Source organism: Symphalangus syndactylus, chromosome 12 (genome assembly GCF_028878055.3).
Source record: "Symphalangus syndactylus isolate Jambi chromosome 12, NHGRI_mSymSyn1-v2.1_pri, whole genome shotgun sequence".
Taxonomy (NCBI): domain Eukaryota; kingdom Metazoa; phylum Chordata; class Mammalia; order Primates; family Hylobatidae; genus Symphalangus; species Symphalangus syndactylus.
The window spans coordinates 141,696,470-141,719,053 of record NC_072441.2 but is presented as its reverse complement, the minus strand read 5'-3'; the positions used below and the strand labels follow the sequence as shown (position 1 = coordinate 141,719,053).

The 22,584-nt window shown below is 42.2% G+C and overlaps 1 protein-coding gene across 1 annotated transcript in view; it reads left to right on the top strand.

Annotated features, from left to right (window-relative positions):
• The window catches only part of AGO4 (argonaute RISC component 4), a 53,933-nt gene extending 34,892 nt beyond the window's left edge, over positions 1–19,041 (top strand). The window contains exons 14-18 of the mRNA XM_055254948.1: positions 557–872; positions 1,008–1,142; positions 10,950–11,051; positions 12,226–12,425; positions 14,863–19,041. Of these exons, the coding sequence (XP_055110923.1) occupies positions 557–872; positions 1,008–1,142; positions 10,950–11,051; positions 12,226–12,425; positions 14,863–14,971 (862 nt within the window). The 3' untranslated portion in view covers positions 14,972–19,041. The remainder of the gene's footprint in view (positions 1–556; positions 873–1,007; positions 1,143–10,949; positions 11,052–12,225; positions 12,426–14,862) is intronic.
• Positions 19,042–22,584: the final 3,543 nt, after the last annotated feature.

The following is a 22,584-nucleotide window of genomic DNA, read 5'->3' as shown; positions in this document are numbered from 1 at the left end:
TTTTAAAGACAAGGTCTTACTCTGTCGCCCAGGCTGGAGTACAGTGATGTGACACAGTACAATGTAGTATAGTATATAGCTCACTGCAGCCTCAAACTCCTGGGCTTAAATGGTTTTTTCTGCCTCAGCCTCCCAAGTAACTGGGACTACAGGCAGGCGCTGCCACGCTGGGCTTTCTTATTTTTTGTAGAGACGTGGGTCTTGATATATTGCCCAGGCTGGCCTTGAACTTCTGGGCTCAGGCAGTCCTTCCTCCTTGGCCTTCCAAAGTGCTGAGATTATAGGTATGAGCCACGGTGCCCAGCCTAGGCCCTGTTTTTTAAATCTTCTCTTCCTACTGTTATGGAAGAGCCATATTCACTTCTTCAGTCAGTCCAGAGTCACTGTACTGGGTGACATCAATATTCAGTGGTCCGTAGTGTTCTTTCCCAATGGGGTTAAGTCTTTGTTCTCTCTTATAAGGTTATATCTGATTATATCTGGTGATATAATCTTGCTAAACTCAAACGTTTTCACTTATATGTCTGAGTGGCAACATCTCCTTAAATCTGAGCAGGCCCTCGGTGTTCCAGCAGCCTGTCATCTTCCTGGGAGCGGATGTCACACACCCCCCAGCAGGGGATGGGAAGAAACCTTCCATTGCTGCCGTGGTTGGCAGTATGGATGGCCACCCCAGCCGCTACTGTGCCACCGTTCGGGTGCAGACTTCCCGGCAGGAGATCTCCCAAGAGCTTCTCTACAGTCAAGAGGTCATCCAGGACCTGACTAACATGGTTCGAGAGCTGCTGATTCAGTTCTACAAATCCACACGCTTCAAACCCACTCGGATCATCTATTACCGTGGAGGGGTATCTGAGGGACAAATGAAGCAGGTACTCTCATTATCCCTGTTGCCCTTCGGGGCCTCTAGGAGTCTGAGGGAGATTCCTCTCATCTACCATTCTGGGTAGATCTGAGAGATACTAGGCAAATTCTCAATTAAACATAATTCCATTTCTGCCTTCTAGGTAGCTTGGCCAGAACTAATAGCAATTCGAAAGGCATGTATTAGCTTGGAAGAAGATTACCGGCCAGGAATAACATATATTGTGGTGCAAAAAAGACATCACACACGACTCTTCTGTGCAGATAAAACAGAAAGGGTAAGAAGATAGAGTATAAGCTTTGTTATCTGAGGCTCTGGCAAGAGATGTGTATATACCATTTTTATACAATTTTTTTCTTAAAAGCAGAAATGCCTGATAAAAATTTAATAAATACAATAACTGCAGTTGGGTTTAGATGACCAATTCTGAATGATATGAGTTTTGAGACTGAATATTTTATTTCTCTTGTATAACAGAAACGCTGATTTCTCAAGTTGTTTTTGTGTCGGGAGGAGTAGGTCAGAAACATGCCAGGTACATTGTGATGATATAGGCAACCTTCTAAGGGGTGCTTTTTGTTATTTGTTACTTTTTGCTGCACAGTTCTAGGATATAAAGAAGAATTTATCTTCCAAATAATTTTATATCAGCATAGGACAGGGATCCCCAACCCCCAGACTGTGAACTGGTAACAGTCTGTGGCCTGTTAGGAACCAGGCTGCGCAGCAGAATGTGAGCGGTCAGTGAATGATCATTACCACCTTAGCTCTGCCTCCTGTCAGATCAGCAGTGGTGGAACAGTTTCATCCCAAAACCATCTCCCCCCACTCCCCTACCCTCATCCATGTAAAAATTGTCTTCCATGAAACCTGTCCTTGCTGCCAAAAAAAGTTGAGGACTGCTGGCATAGGAGATTCATAGGGCACAAACTTTGAATATTTATAGTGTCACACTTAAACCACAGTCAAATTACTCAACTTCTCTAAGCCATAATATTCTCATCTGTAAAATGTGGTTAAGAACAATATCTGACCGGGTGCTATGGCTCACGCCTGTAATCCCAGCACTTTGGGAGGCTGAGGCGGGTGATCACTTGAGGTCAGGAGTTTGAGGCCAGCCTGGCCAACATGGCGAGACTCTGTCTCTACTAAAAATACAAAAATTAGCTGGGCGTAATGGTGCACGCCTGTAGTCCCAGGTATCCAGGAGGCTGAGGCAGGAGAATCGCTTGAACCCAGGAGCCAGAGGTTGCAGTGAGCTGAGATCATACTACTGCACTCCAGCCTGCACAGAGCAAGACTCTGCCTAAAAGAAAAAAAAGAAAAATTAAAATCCAAAACACCTCTAATCCCCAGGCATTTCAGATAGAGAATGCCCAACCTATATTATTAATAGATAATCTTGCTTCTTTGATATTTTTTAATGACTTTACTTCATCTTGTCCAGGCCCTCTCTGATTGACCCCTAGGAAGACCAGATCTTTCTGTTGCCTAATCATGCAATCTTGTTTGCCACTCCCATTATTTTCTAGTACACTCTAGTTTTTTTGTCTCTAATCCGAGGATGAACTGTTTCTTTTTTCTCTTTTTTTGAGAAGGAGTTTTGCTCTTGTCACCCAGGCTGCAATGCAATGGCACAATCTTGGCTCACTGCAACCTCTGCCTCCCGAGTTTCAAGCGATTCTCCTGCCTCAGCCTCCTGAGTGGCTGGGATTACAGGCGCCCACCACCATGCCCAGCTAATTTTTGTATATTTAGTTGAGACGGGGTTTCACCATGTTAGCCAATCCAGTCTTGAACTCCTGACCTCAGGTGATCCACCTGCCTCGGCCTCCCAAAGTGCTGGGATTACAGGTGTGAGCCGCCATGCCTGGCCTGAACTGTTTCTTTTTGTTTTCTGAATCAAGGGTGTTTTTCTCATTGGGCCCCAGATCCAATCAGCTTAGATTAAAAGGACGGTCTTAAATTAAAAGGGCTGTTTTAAATTAAAAGGGCTGTCTTTAAATTGCTGAAACCATGAGTTAATAGTACTTCTTACCAACTGGGCTTTACCTCTCTGTAACATACACATATAAGAAATCTGGGCTGGGCGCGGTGGCTCACGCTTGTAATCCCAGCACTTTGGGAGGCCGAGGCGGGCGGATCACGAGGTCAGGAGATCGAGACCATGGTGAAACCCCGTCTCTACTAAAAATACAAAAAATTAGCCGGGCGCGGTGGCGGGCGCCTGTAGTCCCAGCTACTCGGAGAGGCTGAGGCAGGAGAATGGCGTGAACCCGGGAGGCGGAGCTTGCAGTGAGCCGAGATCGCGCCACTGCACTCCAGCCTGGGCGACAGAGCGAGACTCCGTCTCAAAAAAAAAAAAAAAAAATCTGTACCTGTGCCCCCAAAATATATAAAAATTTAAATAAAAAGTAGACCAGCGCATGTCAAATAAAATAAATAAATAAAAGATATGCTGTGCAAAAAAAAAAAAAAAATAGTACTTCTTAGACTTTGCTAATACAAATTCTTTGAACTCTTGCCTGACCTGTGGGCACAAAACCTCCTGCCACCTTCTCCTTAACTGTTGTCATCTCTCCACCTGTCTGTCAACTTGTTATCCATGTAGATTTAAGATCTTCTTTAGGCTTGTCTTCCTAAACTATCTATTAAGCTATTATTAAGCTATCTCATAGTTTTATTCTTTAAACCTTTCAAAATTGACAGTCCCAGTTCTTGGTCTACTTTGTACCCTGACATTTACTAATATCTTCTATTCTCTAAGCATGCCTCTTGCCAATCCACTTGCCCATTTATTTTGCCTCTACTCTTAGGCTGATAGAAATTGCTGGGGGAAAAGTGGTGGATTTTATTTTTTTGAGACAGGGTCTCACTCTGTCACGCAGGGTGGAGTGCAGTGGCATGATTATGGCTCATGGCAGCCTAGACGCCCCCAGGCTCAGGTGATCCTCCTACCTGAGCCTCCCAAGTAGCTGGGACTACAGGCACTCACCATCACTCTTGGCTAATTTTTTTGTATTTTTTGTAGAGATGGGGTTTCGCCATGTTGTCCAGGCTGATCTTGAACTCTTGGGCTCAAGTGATCAGCTCACCTCAGCCTCTCAAAGTGCTAGGATTACAGGCGTGAGCCACCACACCTGGCCAAAAGTGTCTGTTTAATAAAGAACTATATTACAAATTCATGAGAGCAAATCTCAGCCAGGCCTTGGATGCTGCCGTTTTTTCATTTGCCCTATTCCCCATAGCATCTGTTCCACACCTTTATACTCTTCTCAAGTCCTCTACCCTATTCATAATAACTCTATTGCCAACAAAGTCCTATCGTCTATTTCCCTCCAAAAACAAGATCTAGAAGGCAAGAGTTTTCTCAGCTGCCTCTCCTCTACTTTCAAACTCAGTTACATCTTGTATTTTCTTATCTCCTTCCTCGTATCTCTCCACCTATGCTTTCTTTCCCCCATCCTATGCTTTCAATCCTAATCCCCCTTGACTTCTCTAGAGCCTTACTTGGTTAATTACGCATTATTTTTCAAAACTTCACTCTTTCGTGTTCTATTGCCTCCTTCTCGCCCTATAAAGGTGGCTTAAATCTTCCTGAGTTCACCTCACCCTGCTTCTCCCTCAGTCTCACTGCTACCTTATCTTTTCTTCCTTTCACGACTAAACTTTGAGAAAAACAATCACTTGACTTTCTATCTGTACTTTCTCACATCATACTTTAATTTTCTGTAGCCTAACTTCAATTTCAGTGACTCCATTGAAGTTGTTGTCTCAATGACTTGCTCATTTCAAATCTAGAGATACTTTGTCAGATTCCCACACTGACTTCTTTGTAGCACTTAAGACAATGATTGCCTTATTTGGCCTTAACAAAATGACTTTCCAGCTTTACTACCCACCTTTGTAATCAGACTTTTTTTTTTTTTTTTTGAAATGGAGTTTCTGTAATCAGACTTTTTTTTTTTTTTTTGAAATGGAGTTTCTATAATCAGACTTTTTTTTTTTTTTTAAGATGGAGTTTCAGTCTGTCATGATCTCGGCTTCCTGCAACCTCTGCCTCCCGGGTTCAAATGATTCTCCTGCCTCAGCCTACCGGGTAGCTGGGATTACAGGTGCATACCACCATGCCCAACTAATTTTTGTATTTGTGGTAGAGACGGGGTTTCACTATGTTGGCCAGACTGGTCTCGAATTCCTGACCTCAAGAGATTTCACCCACCTTGGCCTCCCAAAGTGCTGGGATTACAGAGGTGAGCCACCGTGCCCAGCCTGTAACCAGACTTTTTTGATTCCTCTTTCTCCTTCTGTCCATTAAACACTGATATTTCCCGACATTTCATACTTCTCTCTCTTCTCAATTTCAGCCCTCTCTATAGTGTTATCCACTTTTCTGGGCTAATTCCCTTGCTTGTAGATTCCTAAATCTGTATTTCCAGCCCCAATCTACTCTTCAGCTCCTGATCTGTACTCCCAGTTATCTATCAGACATATTTGCTTAGATTCTCTATAGGCACTGCATCAGTCAAGATAGGCCAACAACAACAACAAAAACCCATATCTTAGTGGCTTACAAAGACTTGTTTTTTGATCACATTACACATTCATTGTGGCTCTGCTGCAGCTGTGACCCTGCTGTCCTCCCTTTGGAACCTAGGCTGACAAAGAAGCATCTATCTGGAACATTGCCAGTCATCCTGGCAGAGAGGAAAAAAGATACATGACAAGCCATGTGCTGGCCCAGAAGTAACACATTTCAGGCCACATTTTATCAGCCAAAGCAAGTCACTCCTGAGATAATTGGGTGTGGATGTATAATCCTCCCCCAGGCAGGGGCATGGGAATGTTTGGTTGGCACCAGTAATACAATCTACCACAGGCATTTCAACCAAAGCCTGTCTAAACCTTCTATTTATTGTTTTATCCCCTTCCAAAACCTATTCCTCCCCAATTTTCCTTTTATTCTATTACTTGGCATCACTGTATATAAAGTCGGCCAAGCTAGAAACTTCAGAGTTGTCTTTAAATTCTTTTCCCCATTTCCAGTCCCTCTATACGCATTTTGAAAATAGTCCTCTGTGGGCCAGGTGTGGTGGCTGACACCTGTAATCCCAGCACTTTGGGAGGCCAAGATGGGTGAATCACCTGAGGTCAGGAGTTTGTGCAACTGCACTCTAGCCTGGGCAACAAGAGTGAAACTCTGTCTCAAAAAAAAAAAATTAAAAAGGCCAGGTGTGGTGGCTCACACCTGTAATCTCAGCACTTTGGGAGGCCAAGGCAAGTGGATCACCTGAGGTCAGGAGTTTGAGACCAGCCTGGCCAACATGGTGAAACCCCGTCTCTACTAAAAATACAAAAATTAGCCGGACGTGGTAGCATGTGCTTGTAATCCCAGCTACTCAGGAGGATGAGGCAGGAGAATCGGTTGAACCTGAGAGGTGGAGGTTGCAGTGAGCCGAGATCGCACCATTGCACTCCAGCCTGGCCGACAGAGCAAGACTGTCTCAAAAGAAAAAAAAAAAAGAAAGAAAGAAAAAGAAAATAGTCCTCTGTGTTGTGCCCTGAAATCTCTCTTGTCTCAGTTCTTCCTGTTGTATGTTCCCACTGCTCTAGGCAGAACTGTTTTATTGCAGGAGACTCCTAGCAGTCTCCTTGTCTCCATTCTTCCTTCACAAATGCATCCTCTACCCTGCTGTGAAAACACAGATCTTTTTGTGCCACTGCACTGCTCAGAAATCTTCGGGTATTCCCCATTGCTTACCAAATGCATTCCTGTGGTGTTTAGTGTTTTCCCAAGGTAGCCAAAACAACATTTTCATTTTATCTTTCACCATAACCTTATACATCTTCTACTTCCCATATCCACTGTACATTCTTATCCCTGGAACCAGTACATCCATTCCATCCACTGTTTTCATTATTTTTATTAAGGTATAATATAGATACAGTAAAATGCACCCTAATTTTTTAGTGTCTAGTTTTAGTTGAGTGCATACTTAAGCTTTTTGTTGTTTTTTTTTTTTTTTTTTTTCATTTTTTTGAGATGGTCTTGCCCTGTCACCTAGGCTGGAGTGCAATGATGTATATAATCATGGCTCACTGCATCCTCAACCTCCTAGGCTCAAGCAGGCCTCGCATCTCAGCTTCCTGAGTAGCTGGAACTACAGGCCAGTGCCACCACACTTGGCTAATTTAAAAAATATATATATTTTTTGGCCAGTGTGGTGGCTCACGCCTGTAATCCCAGCACTTTGGGAGGCTGAGGTGGGCGGATCACAAGGTCAGGAGATCGAGACCATCCTGGCTACCACGGTGAAACCCCGTCTCTACTAAAAATACAAAAAATTAGCCGGCTGTGGTGGCAGGTGCCTATAGTCCCAGCTACTCGGGAGGCTGAGACAGGAGAATGGCATGAATCCGGGAGGTGGAGCTTGCAGTGAGCTGAGATCATGCCACTGCACTCCAGCCTGGGAGACAGAGCAAGACTCCATCTCAAAAAAAGATACATATATATATATTTAGGGACAGGGTCTAACTTTGTTCCCCAATTTGGTCTTGAGTTCCTGGACTCAGATGGTCCTCCTGCCTCAGCCTCCCAAAGTGTTGGCATTACAGGCATAAGCCACCATACATGGCCCTAGTTTTGACAAATACATACAGTTCTGTAGACATCACCACAATAAAAATACACAGTCATCCCTCAGAATCCATGGGGGATTGGTTCCAGGACCTGCTGCAGATACCAAAATCTACATATGCTCAAGTCCCTGATATAAAATGGTACAGTAAGCAAGGTGTGGTGGTGCATACCTGTAGTCGCAGCTACTTAGGAAGCTGAGACAGTAGGATCACTTGAGTCCAGGAGTTTGAGACAAGCCTGGGCAACATAGCAAGACTCCATCTCAAAAAACAAAAATGGTATAGTAATTGTATATAACCTATGCACATCCTCCCATATATTTTAAAACAGGGGTGTCCAATCTTTTGGCTTCCTTGGACCACATTGGAAGAAGAATTTTCTTGGGCCACGCATAAAATACACTAACCATAGCTGATGAGCTAAAAAACAAAATCACAAACAAATCTCATAATGTTTTAAGAAAGTCTACAAATTTGTTTTTGGTCTTTTTTTTTTTTTTTTGAGACTGGGTCTCGCTCTGTCACCCAGGCTGGAGTGCAATGGCTCAGTCTCAGCTCACCGCAACCTCTGCCTCCCGGGTTCAAGTGATTCTCCTGCCTCAGCCTCCCGAGTAGCTGGAATTACAGGCACATGCCACCATGCCCAGCTAATTTTTGGATTTTTAGTAGAGATGGGGTTTCACCATGTTGGCCAGGCTAGTCTTAAACTCCTGACCTCAAGTAATCTGCCTGCCTTGGCCTCCCAAAGTGCTGGGATTGCAGGCATGAAAGCCACTCCTCCTGGCCCAAGTTTACAAATGTGTACTGGGCCACATTCAAAGCCGTCCTGGGCTGCATGCAGCCCACGGGCTGCGGGTTGGACAAGCTTGCTTTAAAAGATCTCTAGATTACTTATAATACCTAATATAACATAAAGGCTTACATAGTTGTTATACTGTATTTTAAAATGTGTATAAGTTTTTACTGTTGAATTATTTTAAATATTTTTCTAGGTTGCTTTAGTACCGAATACAGTGTAAATGCTATGTTTTATTGTTTTTAATTTTTTCATATTAAAATTAAATTTTTAAACATGTTAACAATTTTCTGTATTTGTGTCAGGTCTTTAAAATTTGTATTTTTATTTATTTTTTAATTGACATAATAATTATACACATTTATGGGTTACATAGGAGTTTTTATACAAATAATGCACAGTGATCAAATCAGGGTATAATTAGAATATCCAAACCTTTTTAAAGAATATCCACAGTTGGTTGAATTCCTGAATGCAGAACCTGTGGATACCAAGGGCTGACTGTATAATAATTCTGTCATACCAAAGAATCTTCAGGTGTCCTTTTGTAGTTAACCTTTCTCCTTCACTCCCAGCCCTTGGCAACCACTGATATGTATTCTGTTCCTACAGTTTTGCTTTTTCCAGCACATCATATAGATAGAATCATAGCCTTTGAGTCTGGCATTTGAGATTCATCCAAGTTGTGTATATATCAGTAATTTGCCCCTTTTTATTGCTGAGTGGTATTTCATAATATGGATGAGCCACAGTTTGCTTATCCATTTCTGAGTTTAGGGGTATTTCGAGTGTTTCCTGTTTTTTACCCAACTTCCCTTTTCAGCTCCTACTTATCTTATAAGGCATGGCTCACCTATTTCCTCCTCATCAGCTTTTCCCAATGCTTCCCATATGCCCTTATGACATTGTGTTACAGTTTATTGTGTACACTTTTCATGAAGTCAGGAAGGCAAGTTTATTAGTTCTCTTGATGCCCCTGACTGTCATCCCCAACATCTGCTGCCGAGCCTAGCAGTCACATGGGTGCTCAAGCAATAACTGGTGAATTGAAAAGGCCTGGATTCCCTTTTCTCCAAGGCATCACCTCTTCAGGCTGTCATATGTAGAACCAGAGAGAGTTTTTTTTTTTTAAGGGTAAAATAAATTTAGAAAATGCTATATACTCTATATCCCTTTTAAAGATTATACATGACTAAATAAAGGTTTTGAGAAGTCATACAGTAGAAAAATACTTTTAACTTTAATTTGATCCCATATTTTTCAGGTTTGTTCCACCATAAAATAGCTAAACACATCCTGCAAAGCTAATATTCCTAAAGAACACACTTTGGGGAAAAAAAAATGCTAGAACCAATTAGATTTCTTCTGATCCAGCTAGGAACCCAAGATGACATATGCATTTGATGGAAGGAAATTTTTCTATTCTCATAGAGTTATGTATGCATAGGTATATGATCTTCAGCTGAAGGTAACAATAGTTAAAATGGAGCCAAATAAACTCCCATCAAATTTGTGCCTGTATGCTAAATAAATGTGTTCATACTGAACTCTGCTGTACAGCAGAAGAGGGTGACCAAATAGCAAGATGTAATTCCTTCCCTTGTAATCCATTTCTGAAGTTCCCCTCTTGCCTTCCTAGAAGTTTGATTTTCAAATTTTGTCTGTAGAGTTTTTGCTTGGAATTCTAAAAGGGTAAGAGAACATCATCTAATTTTACAGTTGATTAGATTGAGGTGTAAAGATAATAAGCTTTGTTCAAGGTATATAGTTGCAAGGCTAGGCCTAGATCTGAAACTGATTTTTTAGTTCCCATTTCAGTGCTTTCTTCCTGATAACCATTTGCCAGTGACTTTTTATTATTATTAATAAAGTATTTGCTATCGCCAGGTGTGGTAGCTCACACCTGTAGTCCTAGCACTTTGGGAGGCCAAGGTGGGAGAATTGCTTGAGCCCAGGAGTTTGAGTCCGCCTGGGCAACAAAATTAGAGCCCGTCTCTCAAAAAAAAAAAAAAAAAAAAAAAAATAGACATGATGGCATGTGTGCCTATAGCCCCCGCTACTCAGGAGGCTGAGATGAAAGGATTCCTTGAGTCCAGGAGTCCAAGGTTGCAGTGAGCTGTGATCCTCCCAGTGCACTCCAGCCTGGGGTGACAGAGTGAGACCCTGTCTCAAAAAAAAAACCAAAAACTACTAGTTATGTTGAACCTGGTAAACCAGTTTAAAGATTCCTTAATCTTTTACTGGAAATTGTGAATTTTTTTTACTCCAAGTAAGGAATAAAACTGTTTTTTTCTCAGAAAGTTTATCTATCTTAAATGTTAAATGTTTTTTCCCTTTGTGAACATACCACTGTGTCATCTGTAAATATATAATAATGTTGTAGCCCAAAGGCACAGGTAAAATATTTTTTGTCCGTATCCTCCTGAAGAGATCCTGGAACATATTTGTTTGTGAAAATACTATAGGTTAAAATGGTTGGGCTAAGGGAAAGTTACAGAAGATTCAACATCTTGAATGAAAGTGATTTTCAAGACAACTAACTTAAGAGACATTTACCAACTTGCTCCCAATTAACACACAAAAGAAAAAAATGGCCTGAGCACAGTTTGGCACTTTGATGACTAATTACTTTTTTTTTGTTTTTTGTAGGTAGGGAAAAGTGGCAATGTACCAGCAGGCACTACAGTGGATAGTACCATCACGCATCCATCTGAGTTTGACTTTTACCTCTGTAGTCATGCAGGAATTCAGGTAATTTGGAAGCTGGTTCAGATCTTTGACTTGATAGGGAGATGTTTGCAAATTCAGCAACTAGCTTGAGTAGACTTGTTATTATTTTTTTTTTTTTTTTGAGACGGAGTCTCGCTCTGTCACCCAGGCTGGAGTGCAGTGGCGCAATCTCGGCTCACTGCAAGCTCCGCCTCTGGGGTTCACGCCATTCTCCTGCCTCAGCCTCTCCGAGTAGCTGGGACTACAGGCGCCCGCCACCACGCCCGGCTAATTTTTTGTATTTTTTTTTAGTAGAGACGGGGTTTCACTGTGGTCTCGATCTCCTGACCTCGTGATCCGCTCGCCTCGGCCTCCCAAAGTGCTGGGATTACAAGCGTGAGCCACCGCGCCCGGCCTTAGACTTGTTATTTAACACCATGCCTAACTTTGTTAATGCTTGTATCCTAGAATTGTTATCTTTTGGTCTAGATATCTGCTTGTAGGTGTGCTAGGCAGAAGTATTTCTGAGTTTAAGGAGTAGGTTTCAATTATTTTCTCTTCTCGTGTCATGTCAGAAATATATTAATCAGGCCAGGCATAGTGGCTCACGCTTGTAATCCAAGCACTTTGGGAGGCTGAAGTGGGCAGATCACCTGAGGTCAGGAGTTTGAGACCAGCCTGACCAATGTGGCGAAACAAAACCCCCATCTCTGCTAAAAAAACAAAAATTATCTGGGCATGGTGGTGTGCACCTATAGTCCCAGCTACTTGGGAGGCTGAGGCAGGAGAATTGTTTGAACTCCAGAGGCGGAGGTTTCTATGAACCAAGATCGTACCACTGCACTCCAGCCTAGGTGACAGAGTGAGACTCCATCCCAAAAGAAAAAAAAAAAAAAAGGCCGGGCGTGGTGGCTCACGCTTGTAATCCCAGCACTTTGGGAGGCCGAGGCGGGCGGATCACGAGGTCAGGAGATTGAGACCACGGTGAAACCCCGTCTCCACTAAAAATACAAAAAAATTAGCCGGGCGTAGTGGCGGGCGCCTGTAGTCCCAGCTACTCGGAGAGGCTGAGGCAGGAGAATGGCGTGAACCCGGGAGGCGGAGCTTGCAGTGAGCCGAGATTGCGCCACTGCACTCCAGCCTGGGAGACAGAGCGAGACTCCGTCTCAAAAAAAAAAAAAAAAAAAAAACATTAATCATAAAACTCTCTCCCCAGGGAACCAGCCGTCCCTCACATTACCAGGTCTTGTGGGATGACAACTGCTTCACTGCAGATGAACTCCAGCTACTGACTTACCAGCTGTGTCACACCTATGTGAGGTGCACTCGCTCAGTCTCTATTCCAGCCCCTGCATATTATGCCCGGCTTGTAGCATTTAGGGCAAGGTATCATCTGGTGGATAAAGATCATGACAGGCAAGTTTCTTAGGCACAATAAAGTCTCTTTATATTTTAGTAGCATGTTAAAAAAATGAGCTACGATGGAAAACTTTTTTAAGGATTTAAACTTTCAGAGTTTAAATTGTAAGGAGCAAATAAAATTGCATGTGCCTCTGAGAGCTTGTAATGTGACTTTTGGTCCAAGAAGTGCTCAGGCTTGTTTATACTTGTATTGTGTCTCTAAAGGAGTTTAATTTGGAGCTGCTTGTGGTTCTCCCATGGAGCCAAATGCATTTCAGTTCTGCTCAGGTCCTAAGTAGCCTCAAAAAGTGGTCAACACAGTACCCTGGCTCCGGTCAAAGCAGTCACAGGGCTGTGGATTCCACTTCATGCAAGTGAGGAGGTCTGACCAGTTCACTTTGCTTTTGGTACATTCTGGAAAAATACCCCAGAGTGAACCTGGATGTGTGTGTGGGAGTGGGGGCGCAGACGATTCTCACTCTCAAATAGGCATCTCAGGAGAATCAGAGAATCTGATATTTTGACCTATTCCTGAGCTACTATTAAATAGCTACACAAGCTCTCTGCATTAATTTCCTTTTCCAAATGACCATCTGTGAAGTGTAGCAGTTTCTGGGCTCTTCCCCAAGTCTGAATTCAGCTGCTAAATAGTAGACATTCCACTGCAAGTCTATTTCTGTAAGGGTTGAAAATACACTATTATGGAAAATGTCCAACTGTGGCTTTGTACCTTCCATTCTGTAATGTGCTTTCATTTATTCGGCATATTTATTAGGTATTGACTGTGTGCCCAGTACTGTGCTAGGTGCTAGAAATACTAAGATGAGTAAGACATGTTTCTTGTCCACGGGGATTTTATGTTTCAGTATGGGAGACAATACAGGCAAATATACAACTAACAAGTAGCCCAAGTCAGTACAGATAAAAGTGCAATGGGACACCAGAGGAGAGGCTTTTAGAGAAGATTTCATAGCTGGGTGGGTAGAATGGCTCTACAAAAAAGAGAAAAGAATTTTCAGGGCAGAGAGAACAAGGGACACGAAGGAGAGAAAGCAAGTGACATGTTTGTACAGTAGCAAATTTTCTTTGGCTGGAGGATATTAAAGGGGAACAAGGAGGTATGAGGCTGGAAAAGTATGTTAGAGCAAGACTGTGTTTGTTAAATGTAAAATGCTGTTCCTAGGATAGAATAGATAGGACTTAACAGTTAATTGGATATGCATGTCAGAGGAGAGGGTGAAGTAAAAGATGGCTAAGATTTTGAGCCTAGACGATAAGGATAATAATCACTTAAAGAGACAGAAGAGGGATGGGGATTTACAGCTTGTCAAGCCCTTTATATCACATGGTATCCTTAAGTATGTTTAGAAGTTGTTGTTACTCCAAAAGACCACAGTTCAGAGGAGTTATTATGTGTCCAAGGTTATATAGTTAGTGAGGGGAAGACAAGAAGAGACTGGTGGCACAACAGCATCTGCTGGGAATCTCCTATATTCCATCACTGTGCTAGGTACATAGATGCATTCATTCAACTAATGGTTGATTGAGACTTTGTGGTATTATGTGCTAGACACCAAGGATACAGTGGTGAGCAAGGTGGACAAAATTGCTGCTTTCTTGGAGTTTATATCCCAGTGGGAAAATAAATAATTACCCAAGTAATAATTTAATTTCAATTGTGTTTAGTACCATGAAAGAAAAATATAGGATTCTGTTAAAGCATGTTCCAGGTGGCTCTGACCTGGACCTTAAAGGCAAAGAAGATTTCTGTGGGGAAAAATGACATTTGACTGGAGCCTAAGGAAATTAGCCAGACATAGTGGGCAGTGGAAATCTTCATATGGATACTGTTAAGGATTGTGTCTTTGCAGACATTATATTATTTAATTCTTGCGGCAGCCCATTAAAGAAGTTCAGTTGGCTGGGCGCGGTGGCTGATGCCTGTAATCCCAGCACTTTGGGAGGCCGGGCAGGCAGATCACGAGGTCAGGAGACCGAGACCATCCTGGCTAACATGGTGAAACCCCGTCTTTAGTAAAAATACAAAAAAATTAGCCGGGTGTGGTGGCAGGTGCCTGTAGTCCCAGCTACTTGGGAGGCTGAGGCAGGAGAATGGCATGAACCCGGGAGGCAGAGCTTGCAGTGAGCTGAGATTGCACCACTGAACTCTAGCCTGGGAGACAGCGAGACTCCGTCTCAAAAAAAAAAAAAAAAAAAAGAAAGAAATTCAGTTGAGTCAACTGATATTTAGAGGGACATAACAAATTATTCAAGAAGCTAAATCTTAAGCCTGAGATATTTTAGAATCTAGTACTGTTTGTGCTATTTGAAACGTGTGAAGTTTGAAGTGGTCTTCTGTTACACCTGTTTTTTGTTTTTTTGTTGTTGTTTTTGGTTTTTTCTTTGTTTGTTTTGCTTTGTTTTGTTTTGTTTTGTTTTATTCTCTTTACAGTGCGGAAGGCAGTCATGTGTCAGGACAGAGCAACGGCCGGGATCCTCAGGCCTTGGCTAAGGCTGTGCAAATCCACCATGATGCCCAGCACACCATGTATTTTGCCTGAGAGTCTCAGAACAAGAACCCAACCAGTCTGGCACCCCATGCAGCCTCAAAATGTTTCAAATGCCTGCACCTCTAGATCGAGCCAAGTTGACTTCAGGTGGCCTTCTACCAGCAGCTCGGAATAGTTGCACTGAATCTATACTTTGCAGCACTGTCTGATGCGTCAACAAAATTGAGCCATTTTTTTAAAGTAATAGATACTCATAGATTATCTTTTCTGATGCACTGGACTGAATTTTTACCTCAATGTGCAAAGGCTGATCAGCCTGAACTTTCTAAAGGACTTTACAAGAAGGGTTTCTATGGAATATTTTGCTAGCTGTGGTGTTCACCGCATCCCTCTAGTCTTAGAAGAGAAGATTATTCCTTTTTTCTGTAGTCATTGAGTGGGGTATATGCATAAGTGGGAGAGAAAAACCAAACAATCTACTTCAGTTCAGTGTAACTATTTAATTGTGTGGGTCCATAGACTTTTTAATGAAGATTTCTGACTTTGCCACTGTAAATGCCTTTAATGAGCATTAATTTTTGAAAGTTTTACAGAGTTTTATTAGTTTTACTACTTTATCTTATTGATTTCTGCAGACTTGTGCTGGTGCAAGTACACGCTGCCAGGCAATTTGCACTATATTTGGCTGCAGATTCAAATAGGCAGTTCTCTTATTTGGTCGACTTTTGTGAATGTGTGACATAAACAGATGTAATGCATGTCACAGTGACAGAGATAACACTGCCATGATAAAAGTACTCATGTTTCCCCTATTTGGAAAAAAAAAAAAAATGCTTTTAGTATTTTTCCAAGTTTTCAAAAGTGCCCATTTTATGCTGCTGTGTGGTTTGTTAGATCTAAATGATTTTTAAACTTTTCTCATAGAAACTTAACTTTGGCAATAAACATTTTTTAAGGTCTCTCCTCTTCCTTCCCCAACAATGTAGTTTTCTAAATGAGATTTCGGTATGATTTTATCAGCTATTTCTTATATATCATAATCTGGCAGTTTCTGAAACCAGTCAGAAAAGACATATATTTCCATGCCTTTTTAAAGAATTATTTTTACCTGTTTTATATTCACAGTTGGTGTCCTGTCACTTTGTTTTAAAATAAGCTAGAACCAGGATGCTTCCTTATTGGAAAGGCTTTGCCAGTCCTTAAGGTACATTGAGTGATGCTGCAACTTGCAAAAATGTACCAGCATTTAAAATTTCTTTTCCTGGGAATCAAGGTAACTCACACAACTACTTGCAGTACAAATTTTTTGCTTCTCTTTCGACCTGAAATGTACTTGGTGGGTTTTCCTTCCTTTTATTAAACTAAAACTGTGTGGAAAAGGTTGGTTTTTCTTAATAGATTCTGGATTCCACTCACAGGGAGATGGGATTCCTTTCTTGTCCAAACAAAGGGAGTTGCTCTAAAGTGAGCATCAGTTAAGATGTAGGGGACAATGTATTCTGTATGTAGTGTAGATAATACTTTGTGAATGGACAACAGTTACATAGTGTCTTGGTAGCACCAGCCAGTGTTTCCCAGCCCAGAGTTTACTGACTTGTAATTCTCTATCCAGGACATCGGGAGTGAGGGATGGAAAAGGGGATAAAAGGCCTGGAGCCACACTCCATATGGCTGAGGAAGGAGCTAGGGAAAGAGATAGACACAATGGGGTGAAAACAATTTTGCCGCCCCTGCCTGGAAACTGCTGGTGGGGAAATGATGGTGAAGGGTGTTTGCTTGAACTCATGAGACGGTCCAAATCTCGTAAACTAGCCTTCTCAAAATCCCAGCAATATAAAGCACTGTTTTGCTTCAGTCGTTTAAATAAACTTGTAAATACATTGAAGTTTACATTTCCATGTGCTGTTGATCAACGGCGCCACCTGTGTTTGCTGAGACCGGTCTCTGAGAGAGAGTTTTGTAATGAGGCCTGTTGCTCATTAAGATGAGTGCAGACGTCCTTAATCCCTGCAGATAGTGGGATGAAAGCAAATTCTGTAAAATGAAGCACAACATAGCCAGGAGTGAAGAGATGGCAGATGTTAATTTCTTAAAATTTTCCTTTTTTTTTTTTTTTTTTGCAAATACCTCACTTGGATAATACAAATCAGGACATGTTGGTGAGGGGCTGGCTGCTTGGCTGCTGCTTTTATTCACACTTGTTCAGGGAGAGCGCAGAGAATACCCTTCAGCATGGCCACTCTGGACCCAAGAGGAGGAAAAAACGGAAGCTTTTTTAGGAGAAGGAGGACTCGCTGGAATCCAAGATGTGAAGAATTCTTGGTGGCTGGCTGGCTGGCCAGCGGGCACCACACCTGCACTTGAGTGCCTCGGGCTTGCTTATTAATAACGCACAGAAGAAGCGCCACTTCTCACCATCTCCTGGCATGTATGGAGCAGGGAGCAAGGCCATGTTCCAGAAAGCCCTGATTAGCTTGTCTTGCTCTACGCTTGACCTCGAACAATACAGCTTGTAAGACCTCAGTCAGTCCTGGTTCACTGGGGTAAATCAGTGTGGGGGTGGAAGAAAAGCCGGGAGGCCTATTTTTATAGGAAAATAATACCATTAAAGGTGCAATGCTGTCATTTGGGACAAAAGGAAAGAAATTTGGAAGAACTGGGATTATTGGCAAAAACTTGCTGAGGGGTGAATCTTTAGAGCTAATCACTGCAGAATCAGAGTTGCAGCAATATGATTGCAAGCAAGTCTGAATGCATAGTTTTACTTTAATTCGGCTTGACAATTTGAATAGGTAACCCCTCGGGACTGACTGAATCGTGATGCATGTGTCAATCAGTGGGAGGTGTGCATTCTCTAGAAGTAGTTTTAGGCTGTTTGGTTTTGTTTTGTTTTTGTTTTTTAAATGCAGCCTGTTTAGGCACTGTCATGTGGTGTGAAAGATTTAAATGTAGCAACGCTAAAGAGTAATAATTTGGGGATAAGAAGTGGGGACATTGGCCGGGCGTGGTGGCTCACGCCTGTAATTCCAGCACTTTGGGAGGCTGAGGTGGGTGGATCACCTGAGGTCGAGAGTTCGAGACCAGTCTGACCAACATGGTGAAACATCATCTCTACTAAAAATACAAAAAATTAGCTGGGCCTGGTGGTGGATGCCTGTAATCCCAGCTACTCGGGAGGCTGAGGCAGGAGAATTGCTTGAACCCAGGAGGTGGACGGTTCAGTGAGCTATTACTCCAGCCTGGGCAACAAGAGTGAAACTCTGTCTCAAAAAAAAAAAAAAAAAAAAAGTGGGGACATTAAGGGTGGTGATGACCCAAATGTTGAACCAGTTATGTTTTGGTGGTGGTGTTCTTAGCTATTGAATCCTGAGTGGTTTATAAAGTGAACTAGCTGGCTTAATGCAGCCAGCGTTCTGGGCAGCAGAACATACTCATTCTTACTGTAAATTCTATTTGCTGCTTCCAAAGGTGATGATTTTCTAGCAGACACGTTCTATATGGTCTGTGTTTTAGGATCTGGTGCCCAGCCTCTACCAGAGCTTGCCTACCTGGCAAAGCTGCCTACCCTTCAAGTGGGAAAATATAATCCACTGTTTAACAAGGCTTACCCTCTCCACCCTGTCCTAACGACCTTTTGTGAATGTGCTGTAATATTTTCTTGCTCAATAGCAAGGTGGTAGCTCTGCTTTCATTTTAAGAAAGTGGAGGCTGAGGGCATTGAATCAATACTGTTTCAACTCCAAGAAGCTTTCCTTGTAAAATTAAAGGAAAGATCTTGTTATTGATTAACCATTTTCTTATGCCTTGCTATTGACATATTCATGCTCTTCCTATGTCTAGTGGCTGAAAATGTTTGCATTTGTTCATTTGACTAATGGTGTGATTTTTTTCTATATTATTAGACCTGTAATGTTTTAAAATGTATTTTATTAAATTTGGACTGGATGTATGTCTCTAGCAATACGAGGTACTTTCTAAAGTATTAAGGGAGGGGTTGTATCCTCATGTTGAGATAAGATGATGGTCGTTTAAATTTTGCAATTTTTTTTTTGGCCTGCAGGGATATTTTGTGTTTATGTGTCCAAAAAAGGAATAAATTGGCATTCTTGTGCCAAAAGTTGTTTTTCCTGTCAATTGTCTGATAAGTATGCAGTACACTGTAATGGCAACATACATGGTTGCTTTTTAAAAATAATTTCCTCAGTATGAGAAATTTTACAAAGAACAGTGGAAAAACTTTGTGTTTTTAACTCTTGGGTCTCCCTATTTTTAAAAATTGCTATTTGGTATACAATTATTACGTGTCAATTAAAACTAAAATAAAACTTTTAAAAAAGAAATTGCTATTTGAGAATTTAAGAAGAGCTTTTCAGCAATACTTCACTTATGAAAACTTTTACAAAATTGATCAGAGTTCTGGATATGGCTCTTAATGGGAAGATCTATTTAAGCAATGCTTGAGAAGAATCTGCAGTCTCCAGAGGGCAGTGTGGCCACACACTTTATAAGACTTAACTTCTCCAGAGGAGAAGCTGCTCAAATTCATCCAACCTGGGGCTATCCAGTCTCATCTTTAGAAAAATTGTCACCAGCAAGTCCTTTTGCTAAGTCATGGGAGGGACAATTCCTTAGGGAATTTATAGTTTGCCAGAGGAGAAAGTTCTGCATATAACTCTACTAGAAGGCAGTTGTTTTTTCCATCTGTGTACTATCTCCACCATATTTATCAGTTATCAAACATTTATCATGAACTGGGTACATGCCATGTACTGCCTAGGTGCTGGGAACACAGAAGAGTAAAAAATTATTCAAAGAATTCATTCTAATTTGGCATGAGATGGAGGAAGAGGCAGCGAGATTAACACTGAGTGCCTACTATATGTCAGTCACTTTATTTATTTATTTATTTATTTATTTTTTTGTTTTTGTTTTTGTTTTTGTTTTTTTTGTTTGTTTGTTTTTGAGACGGAGTCTTGCTCTGTCGCCCAGGTGCAGTGGCGTGATCTCGGCTCACTGCAAGCTCCGCCTCCTGGGTTCACACCATTCTCCTGCTTCAGCCTCCCTAGTAGCTGGGACTACAGGCGCCCGCCACCACCCCTGGCTAATTTTTTGTATTTTTTGTAGATTTGGGGTTTCACCGTGTTAGCCAGGGCGGTCTCAATCTCCTGACCTCATGATCCACCCGTCTTGGCGTCCCAAAGTGCTGGGATTATGGGCATGAGCCACCATGCCCGGCCTATTTTTTAGATTATTTTATGATTATTTTTTAAACACAGGGTCTCGCTCTGTCACCCAGGCTGGAGTGCAGTAGCCCGATGATAGCTCCCTGCAGCCTTTGACTTCCCAGGCTCAAGCAATCCTGCCACCTCAGCCTGCTGGGTAGCAGGGACTACAGGAGGTGCACGTCACCGTGCCCTGCTAATTTTTGTACTTTTTTGTAGAGATGGTGTTTTGCCATGTTGCCCAGGCTGGTCTCAAACTCCCGGGCTCAAGTGATCCTCCTGCCTTGGCCTCTCAAAATGCTGAGATTATAGGTGTGAGCCACCTCACTGGGTCTGTCAGTCACTTTCTATTGATATCTTTATCCCAGGAACAGAGTGTTGCTGGGCATTGTATCAATACTGCTTCAACTCCAAGAATTTTTCCTTGTAAAATTAAAGGAAAGATCTTGTTATCGATTAATCATTTTATAGTCAGAAACCATGCGGTAGTCAGAAAATAGAAAAAAAACAGTGTTGCTGGGATAAAGATATCAATAAAAAGTGACTGATAGGCTGGGTCAAATGCTTTCCCTTACTCCTTCTTTGGGAGATAGGATCTCTCTTTTTTATAGAAAATTTGTCGTTGTTATTATTATTATTATTGAGATGGAATCTCACTCTGTCACCCAGGCTAGAGTGCAATGGCGAAATTTTGGCTCACTGCAACCTCCGCCTCCCTGGGTTCAAGCGATTCTCCTGTCTCAGCCTCCCAAGTGACTGGGATTACAGGTGTGTGCCACCATGCCCAGGTAATTTTTGTATTCTTAGTAGAGACGGGGTTTCACCATGTTGGCCAGGCTGGTCTCAAACTCCTGACCTCAGGTGATCCACCTACCTCAGCCTCCTCATATGCTGGGATTACAGGCATGAGCCACCACACCCAGCCAGAAACCTCATTATTTTGTATGATTCACGTGTGTCCAAATGGCCTTATTCCCCCCTCACCCCCCACCACTTGTGTCATACTCATGTCCATCCCTGAATTTCTGGGGGATGCATTACATCAGTCAGGAATGGCTTGTGGGCCCACTCCACCATCCTAGGGGGACGGTGGCCACTAAGTAGGGGAATGACAGACTGATCAGCACCATCACAAGGCATGTGTCCCTTTTGTTTCTCTGTTTCTTTGTCTCTTGCCTCTGATTTCTTCTGTGTTGGCTATTCTCCAGAAGCTAGTGGCAAGTCTTTTTTTTTTTGACAGGGTCTTGCTCTGTTGTCTAGGCTGAAGGTGCAGTGGTGCTATCATAGCTTACTGAACCTCATACTCCTGGGCTCAAGCGATCCACCTGCTTCAGTCTCCTGAGTAGCTGGGACTACAGGAGTGTGCCACCATTCCCAGTTAATTAAAAAAATAATAATTTGTAGAAATGTTGCTCAGGCTGACATTTTTTAAAGAGATGAGATCATGCTATGTTGTCCAGGCTGGCGTCAAACTCCTGGCCTCAAATGATCCCCCATCCGCAGCTTCCCAAGTAGCTGGGATTATAGGGTGCGAGCCACCACACCCAGCCAGTGGCAAGTCTTCAAGGAGAAGAGGGACAAAATCAGGGGTAGGTGGGTTGGAAGAAAACTAGCAACTATATTACAAATTGAAGAAGGAAGAAAATAAATTTGGTTTACCAAACATTTCTGGAGTTTCTATGACATGCTAGGAAATACAAAAATGAAAGACAGAAGTTAAAAAAAAATCATGGTATGTTTGAATTACAAGTAATCTTAGTAATTTTTGATTATAACGGATGAGGGAGGAATTGGACCCAAGGTAGGCACCAAGTCCTGAAAGGACAGGACAGAAGTTAAATGGCATTTTACGGAGCTTAGAGTTTATCACATAGGTACAGGGGAATAACGGACTCTAATCTGTGTTAATTTTGCCAGCAGTATTGTGAGTAGGTTGAAGCTAAAGTTCTGCTGAAGAGAGAAGTTCAAGTTTTATTGCAATAGCCAAGCAAAAGATGATGAGGCTTGAATTTGAGCAGTGATACTGCCGTTGAAGGAAGGAATGAACACATGAGGTAGTCAGAAAATAGAAAATGCAGAACTTGGTGACAAAATGGATACACAGAGTGAGGGAAGGAGGCAGACTCATTAGGAGGGCTCCCAGGTTTCTGGCTTGGGCAGCTGGGTAAAAAATAGTGCCACTGAGAGAATGAACAGAGGAGAAGCAGATTTTTAGGAAGGAGGAAGGTGATAAGTTCAGTTTTGTACAAGCTGGAGATGAGAGCTGGTGCCTATGGAATGGAGAAAGAAATTGGAAGCCTTAAATACATAGGTGGTAATTAAAACCATTCAAATGTGTGCCCAGAAAGATCATGCAGGCCAAGAAGAGGTGAAAAACAGACAGTCCTAAGGGGACACAAATATTTAAAGGGTAGACAGAGGAAGAGAGATGTCTAAAGGAAA